We start from the raw sequence: 8904 nt of genomic DNA, 5'->3' as shown, positions 1-8904 counted from the left end.
AAGTGCACTGCCCTCCTTCTCTGAAACAAAAGGGGGTGTGGAAAAAGACTCATTTAATAATCGAATGAAAATTAGATCATTTGTGATGGTCTCATTCTGGTGCCCACTACTATGAATATTCATATCTTCAGATTTAGTCTCTATTCTCTTCCACAGCCAGAAAGGGAGACACCCTTACAAATGGGGACTTCTTTTCCTGATGTGAATTTCTCTTGTTTTTTTTATGAGTATAACTTATCAGAGCTTATAGCCTCTTATATCCTCAAACACACAAAATATAATCTTTATGCTAAAGATGCTTATTTGTGGGTTGCATATTTCAGACTCTTACAATTATATCTTGGGGTAGCAAAGACCAACAGATGGGTCTACAACAGTTGTCATTATATATCTCCTCTTTCATAAGACAGCATCCAGAATTAGACACTGTCTATGAGTGACTTTTACTTATTAAAGTACTCAGGGGTGAGCAGTGTGAAGAAGCAGCGAGAACGACCCCGGACGGACCAAACCCTCGCACCGCTGCATCCCCGCGTTCAGTGCCAACATCTCCCACCGCCGCCATGCTCAAAAGAAAGGCTGAAGGGATTACTAAAGGAGATAAAGCCAAGGTGAAGGACGAGCCACAGAGAAAATCTGCAAGGTTGTCTGCTAAACCTGCTCCTCCAAAGCCAGAGCCCAAGCCTAAAAAGGCCCCTGCAAAGAAGGGAGAGAAGGTCCCCAAGGGGAAGAAGGGGAAGGATGCGAAAAACCCTGCAGAAAACGGAGACGCCAAAACAGACCAGGCACAAAAAGCTGGAGGTGCTGGAGATGCTAAGTGAAATGTGTGCATTTTTGATAACTGTGTACTTCTGGTGACTGTACAGTTTGAAATACTGTTTTTTTTTTTTTATCAAGTTTTATAAAAATGCAGAATTTTGTTTTACTCTTTTTTAAAGCTATGTTGTTAGCACACAGAACACTTCATTGTTTTTTTTTTTTTTTTTTTTTTCGGGGGGTGGGGGCGAGGAACATGTGTCACAAACAGAATGTCTCCCAAGCTGGATTGGTGATGGTTGATGTTGGAAAACATCTTTCCCTGCTAATTTTGAAAGACTCCTCTTGTCTCTCAGGAGAGACGTCCTGGTGTTGACATATGTGACCACCGTGGCCTAGTGTGGGAAACTCTAAATTCATTTCTGTGTCTTCCTCCCCTGTACCATCAACATAGACTTAACTCCCTTCAAACCAGAGACCTGTGTTGCTGGAGGGCTTCTCTCCAGGTTCCACCAAACCCCACAGTCCCACAATCCACGGATAAAATAATCACTCAGACAATTATAATACTTATAAACTGTATGGCCATGGCAGGCTTCTTGATAACTGTTCTTATATCTTAAATTAACCCATTTCTATAAATCTATACCTTGCTACATGGCTAGTAGCTTACTGGCGTCTTTACATGCTGCTTCTCCTGGCGGTGGCTGCAGTGTCCCTCTCTCTCTTCCTGTTTCCCCAATTCTCCTCTCTCTTTGTCCCACCTATACTTCCTGCCTAGTCACTGGCCATCAGTGTTTTATTTATATAGAACGATATCCACAGCACTTCCCCTTTTCTTCTTTTTTTTTAAAAAAAAGGAAGGTTTTAACTTTAACATGGTAAAATTACATATAACAAAACAATTATCGAGCAAGAATTACAGTTACAATATTAAAGATGTCCTATCTATCTTATATCTGTTTAAGGTTTTATATCTAACTTATCTTTTATCATAACTGAGGAAATTATAACTATCTAGTCTTTAACCACATCAAAGACCTGAGAAGGAACATAATGGTACCTGAGAAATGGTAGATGGATGCAAGCAACTTTCGGGAATCTTGCAAGAGTAGACCAAGACAGCTGGCAGCCTGGACAGTCACCTAATGTTTCTCAGCATTGTTGGTGCATTCAAATTGGCTACAGGCCTAGAGTATCTGACAGACCATTTTCAGAAGCAGGAATTCTGAGAGACCATCTTACCCTGTCTTGGCAGAGTACAGTGGTCGCTTTCCTTGTGTCCCGCTTGTCCAGGAGGGACAGCATTGCATTCGTACTGTCAGCCGTCAAGGCAAGGGCAGTTCTTTGCCCAGTAGGCCATTTTGTGCCAAGAAGACAAACTTCCAAATGGAAATGTCTTACAAGCCCAACATTCGCTCCGGATCAAATTGGTGTAGCCAGGAGCAATTGTGTCTCATGTCAACAGAATTCTAAGTTATTTAAATGCCATATTCTCTAGGTCTATGAAGTGTTTGAAGATTACCTATCTATCTGAAATATATCTATGTATACCTAGAAGACTTAACTAACATGGCTACAAATATGATTATCATAAATGACTAATTATTAATCTATTTTTAATTATCCATTACAATTTTAAATGAGTTACATAAACATAATACCTCAAACAAGAATAGAAATATATATATACAGTATAACAAAATTAACTTCAAGTTTGTATTAATAAACTAAAATTTATACCAATGTGAAACATTTTAAACATAAACTAAAATCTATACCAATGTAAAACATTTTAAACAAGTTGTTCTTTAAAAGTAGGTTCATTAATCTACCCTTTTATCTTATCATCTCTATATCCTCCTATATATCTATATCATATCCCCTTTTCTTTTTTAGAAAGAGATCACATTTATAATCAACCTGTTTTAAATAAAAATATTGTTTTTTCTCTGTCCCACACCAGAGGGCTCTTTTGATTTGGGACACAAGAATCTCTTTACCATTTTTTTTTAAAGCAATATGTCTGGGTTTAGAGGGGGAGTGAGCCAATTCCACCTCTAAATCCAGCTTGGTATATTTGGGAATTTGGGCATAGCATCTCTTACTACTTCCTGTTGGAGGGGGGAGCTGTATCTTATGGGGACACAAAGAAAATTTTAGGCCTATGGGGTAGTCCGTGAGGCTGTATTGTGTGAACTATTTGCCTTGAAACCACTCTGGATGTTAGATCATCTGGGCCATGGTATCATCGAAGACCTTTCAGGGGGTCTTGGCTGGTGAAACCTGATGTATCTTAATCTGGAACAAATTCACAGCCTCTGGCTTTCTGTGGAAACAAAAGCAGAACCTCTTTTCCAAAGCAACATATCCTTAAATCCAGATTTTGAAGTTAAGGTACCTTTAAAATATACATATTGGTTTAATTGAACATCTTTTTCGATCAAATGTTTTTTTGCAGTTAAAAATCCCAAAGACAACACAATCCAGATTGTCTGTGTAATATTAATCTTTACGTGGTTTTTTTTATATTAATTTATCTTTTTTTGTCTCTTTTAAGTCTACATATTGTGAATCTATTGCTTTAAACTGTAGTATTTTAAGACTGAAACAGCGCTGTGGCTGCTGGCTCCGCCCATTTCAGCTTACTAACATGGCGTTTTTCGCCAGTTCTGTGAGTCATCAAGTCTCAGAAATAGTGGGCCTAAGCTTTTATCAAAGCAGTATGTAGCCCAGAAACCTTGTTTTTTAAAATAATAGTAAAGACTAAATCTACCACACAGCTTAATGTGCCGCTGGCAGATGCCTCATTTCCGCCATACTGCTGGTCAAACGCACACGCCAGGAACCGGCCAGTGTTCAAACCTGCATTTTGCAGCATCTAGCTGCCCATATGAGACAAGAAGCAGGAACCTGGTTTTGGCTCTGTTTAGAATTGGTTATTAAATATTCTCAGGTTTAAGGTGGAAACTTGAGCCGTTGGGTGCCATTTGTTGCTGGAGGGCTTCTCTCCAGGTTCCACCAAACTCCACAGTCCCACAATCCACGGATAAAATAATCACTCAGACACTTATAATACTTATAAACTGTATGGCCATGGCAGGCTTCTTGCTAACTGTTCTTATATATTAAATTAACCCATTTCTATAAATCAATACCTTGCCACATGGCTAGTAGCTTACCAGTGTCTTTACATGCTGCTTCTCCTGGCGGTGGCTGCAGTGTCCCCTCTCTCTCTCTTCCTGTTTCCCCAATTCTCCTCTCTCTTTGTCCCGCCTATACTTCCTGCCTGGTCACTGGCCTTCAGTGTTTTATTTATATAGAACGATATCCACAGCAGACCTGTTAGAACCTGACCCCCAAAATTGGTTTTGCCGGTCTATCAGGCAATCTGGACTTTACAGTGGTATCAATGTGTCCTCAAAAGAGCAGCGGTTCCTTTTATAAAAGATTGTGGATCTTCAGATTGATAATTCTGCTGTGTTCGTCTGGGTTCCTGAAAGTCAGGGTCGGGTTGAGAAAAGTTGTTAAACAACATCCTCAGTGTGAACTGTCAACCCTCACTCTAAGCTCTCCCCCTTTTCAAAGCACTGAATGAAGACTCATCGGGTTTTATAGTGGCTTTTTGATTTAGGTAGTCTATACAAGAAGGGAGTTTGGAAGCTCTTGTATACTGTTAGTGACTGTCTGCCCATGTCCTGCCTGAAAAATCATGATTGTTTATGGAAAGTATCTTTAATAAAGCTGGATACAGTTTGGCTTGGAAAAAAATTAAGGTACTCTGGGATCCAAACTGATAAGGATTCTAAGGCAAACTCTCCCACAATAACTGGTGAAAATGAACCCCTACAACAACCTGAGGAAAAACCCCTTTTGAAAAGGTCTTGAATCTCCATTCTTCTCTCTTTCCTTTCTTCTGCCTATTCATTCAACCATTCATTTGTTCAAGAAAAATTAATTGTAGTGCGGGAGCTAGAGTTCAGTGGTTGAGAATGCTTACTGATCTTGAAGAGGACCACAGTTTGATCCCCAGCACCCACACTGGTTAACTAACAAGTACTTGTAATCTCAGTTCAAGAGGAAATCTGATGCCTTTTTCTGAACCTTTGGAATCACCCAAACATACACACTAGGATGCATAAATATAAAACAATTCTTTTCAAAACAAAGCAAAATAAGATAAATTCAGTCTAAACTATTTTCTGAGTACCTCATTATTCATGATTCAGCTTCAGAAAACTTGAAACAATGAAGACAGAAGGAAACCCCACAGGCCACAGGAAACAATTCCAAAAGCAAAGAGATTCCCACATCCTGGATCACTGTCAATGAAATACAAGAATAATGTTAGATACTAAAAATCAACTCATGTTGTAAAAGGAAGCAAAAGACATGAACATATTTCAGATGAAGTAAAGACAGTCCATTCATATAAGTGGAAGTAGAAACCTGTTAGTAAGTAAACACTAGTTTATTTGGACAAAACTCCACTTTTAAATAAATGTATCTAATAGCATTGTTTACAGAAAAAGAAAATGAGAGCCACACTTTACAGCCACCAAAATAAATCACTTAAATAGCTGTATTATTTCAAAAATGTAAAAAGATTCGTTTAAAATTAGAATGTAGAAATGTTTTTGTTACACTGAATGTCTTCCTAATTTGTGGCTTAGTGAAAACTGTGGACTAAATGTTACTACATTTCATAGGCTGCCTGGTTTACATTTTAAAACTACATGTATAGTGTTATATATTTATATATGTATACAAATATATATGCACACATGCCTTGTTGCCTTAAACTAAAGCTAGAATATCAAAATATATAAATATTATTTTATATTTAACTCTATATCTATACTAAGCATATATATATATTGCATAGCCTTAAACTAAAACTTAACATCAGAATCTGAACATTGTTTCTATGTGATATAATTATCAATGATTTTATTTTACCTTTTATTTACCTTGTCTGTTGTAAGTTTTGCACAATTCATATGCATTTCTTTTCTAACAAAAATATTGTTTTCAATGAATATAAATAATTTTTTACTTCTACAAAAGAATGTGAAAGGGTCTTTTAATAATTCTAAATTCTATGTATATGATATCAATGCCCATCACAGTTCTAGGCTATTTGAAAAATGTTTAAAAAAAACATGATACCCCATCCTTAGTCAGCATTAAAAATGTAATATCATCTGTGTCTTGCTCTAAAACCGATCTTGGCCAAGAACTGAATGAACATATTACAGCATCACAGAAATATGAGTTTGTAAATAACTTTGCTTAAAATTCTAGAGTTTATTCTTGAGTAAGGAAGTGGATTTCTTGTAAAAGTCCAAGAGTAAATTTTCATGATGCTGCATATTCCATGTTAGTAATTTATCTTTCTACTTTACTTGAGGCTCAAGCATAATTATGTCTTCAACCTCAAGCTTTATACATTTATGAGCAATGGCTCACTGCCCAACAAACAAAGAAACCAATGATGTCATATCTTTGCAAAAACTTTGTTGTGAAACCCTCTGACAGTACAAGTACAGATAATGACATTGCAATTGGGTTGGTACAGACAGAATCTGTAGAAAATGAGAGGAAACAATTTGCTTGCTGACTGGATATCCAGAAGGGGATGTCATTTTACACAAGTGCCAACAGTTGCCATGCCCCTTCATTAGTCATGTTTCTTTTGGAAAAGAGTGATATTTTGCACATAGTGTTTAGAGACTGTGATGTCAATAACACTAACCACACAGAGATAGCTTCTGAGTATGTCCATTCATGAGAAGCCACCACCCTTGCACCAATTCTAAAGGCACTTTATGAAGATAATCACTTTGTTCTTCAAGAAATTTAAGTCAAGCTGTATCCAGGCTTATTTCATTTTGGTGTCAGATTTTGAAATAGGGATGACACTCAAAATTAATACTATTAAGTACAGTCTTCAACATGCAGCACACTTGGAGGACACTGGAAGATAAGAACTTGCCTTGGAAGCCTTGGAACAAAGGTCCTTCTGACCTTTCCTTGTTTTTGCAAACCCAGAAATAAATTTTCTCTCAAATTTCATTGTCTACACTAAGAACCAGATCTGTCCAAAATGTGCTCAACTGTATTCAATCTCCTTATCCAGGAATAATGAAACTCATATGACATAGGAAGCATCTGGCAATCAACCACCCTACCAACAACCTGGAGAACATTGTTCCCAACCCATGTGTGAGCCCTATTTGGTCTTTCATCAAGATTACTTGTGCTTATTCTAAATTATCTACACCTCTCATTTTTGTCTCCCTATCAAGATAGAAATATAGGTTTGTGAATCTCAGTGGATTGTTAGAACTTACCTTGTTTTGTCCTGATACACACAAACCAATTTTTAATTTTTTTTTCTTCGGTCCATGTGTACATCACTGGTTTATTCTAGACTGAAGAACTTTAGATTTCAGAGGGTGAGGGCTCACCTCAGATATACAATCACATCTCAGCATCTTTGCTTCTCAGATCAGTGGCTGATCACTTCAAGATTGAAATCCCAGTGTTACACAATGGACTAAAAACTTCCAAAGACTTTTAAAGATGGAAGAGTAACTCTTCCTAAAGTTACTTGAAATTTAAGGGCTAGAGAAATAGCTCAATGGTAGAGGGCTTGCTTAACAGGTACAAAGCTCTGGATTTTTATCCCTAGCAAAACTGTTATTCAAGGTTATTAGCATTACAAGATGATATGTTCATTTTATTTATGTCTAGGAATGTCTACTGTTCTTTATTTGTGCAGTTATTAAGTAACGTTTTCCAATTTTACACCTACTGTTGTAGCTCTGATCTACCAAGCTGAGCTGAAACTATGCAATCCACCTTCTTCCTTCTCTGTTAGGTTCTGCCAGTAGAGTATAAAAGAGGAGATGAGGTTGGGGCTGGCGCAGAGAGAGGCACCTGCTTTCAATTTGCCTCCTTACTGGCACTAGCACAAATGACATTAAAATGAGCAGTATTTCTTTACTGTGGCTGCAGCACAGAGGCAGGTCTCACCCCTGCAATTTTACCTTCAGTTGCAAAACAAGTCTAGTGTCTTCCTAGCCTTGTAGAAACTAGCACATGCCAGCAGAACTCCTGCAGAGGTCTGCCTTTTAGCCCTCTGGGGCTTTGCTTCTACTTTACTATTTTCAGAATTCTTTCTTTTGCCCTGCCAGCCCTGTGCGTGAAGCTGTTTCATACAGTTGCTAGCTAAAAAGTTGATTTTTATCATTTTGGCTTCCTACCAATCACCTTTCTATTCACAAAGATTATTTTTAGTTTGACCTGACTTAAGTTAGGTTCCCTGAATCTTTCTCTCAACATGGCCCACCTGTGAACTTCCTGCAAAGCCTGGTTTTAGCAGGAGATCTGCCAAGTTTAACAGAATCCTTATCTGCTGCATCTGATATCTAGTCTAAGATCTTCCTCACCGGGGGGTGGGGAGGATATGTTATCCCCTTTGTCTGCCTTCAGCCAGAATCCTGCTGAGTTAGGTCAGTTCAGCCAGAACTCCAAGACTCTATGTTTTCTTAGTCATAGTCTATCCATCATTTGCTTCCTGACTGTAAATTCTCAACTGTTGCAATTTTATTTGTAGTTGAGCTCATTTCCATATTAGGATCACTCTTCTTTTACTACAATAGATTTTGTTTGTTTACTCTTAATAAAAATCTCTCTTCCACACTTTAACTTCTATCACTCTTTAATTATAACAGTACCTATTATAATTTGTAGTTGGAAGTTTTCCTATGTCCTGCTCTGCCCTGACTGTGGTCCAGACAAATCTCTCTCACCTGAGGTCCCACAGCCACTGGGACCCAAGTAAACACACAGAGGCTTATATTATTCACAAACTATATGGATTATGGCTTTAGTCGCTTGTCAGCTAGCTCTTTCATCTTAAATGAACCTATTTCTATAAATCTATATGTTGCCATGTGGCCGTGGCATTACCCATCTGCTAACATCGTGTTGCTCCTTTGGCAGTGGGCTTATATCTCTCTGCCTCTGCCTTTCATTTTTCCTGTCTCTATCTTGAATTTCACACCAGCCTCTAAGCTGCTTTGCCATAGGCCAAAGCAGCTTATTTATTAACCAAAGGGAACAACCTATATTCACAGCCAC

At 37.9% G+C, this 8904-nt stretch overlaps 1 protein-coding gene across 1 annotated transcript; it reads left to right on the top strand.

The window, feature by feature from the left end:
• The first annotated feature begins 563 nt into the window (after positions 1-563).
• On the top strand, positions 564-821 carry LOC114702562 (non-histone chromosomal protein HMG-17-like). Its single transcript, XM_037208828.1, has one exon. The coding sequence runs from the start codon at positions 564-566 to the stop codon at positions 819-821; it is 258 nt and encodes an 85-aa protein (XP_037064723.1).
• Positions 822-8904: the final 8083 nt, after the last annotated feature.

This window comes from Peromyscus leucopus, chromosome 9, assembly GCF_004664715.2.
Source record: "Peromyscus leucopus breed LL Stock chromosome 9, UCI_PerLeu_2.1, whole genome shotgun sequence".
NCBI lineage: Eukaryota > Metazoa > Chordata > Mammalia > Rodentia > Cricetidae > Peromyscus > Peromyscus leucopus.
The sequence above is the reverse complement of the archived record's forward strand: the minus strand, read 5'-3'. Positions and strand labels throughout refer to the sequence as shown.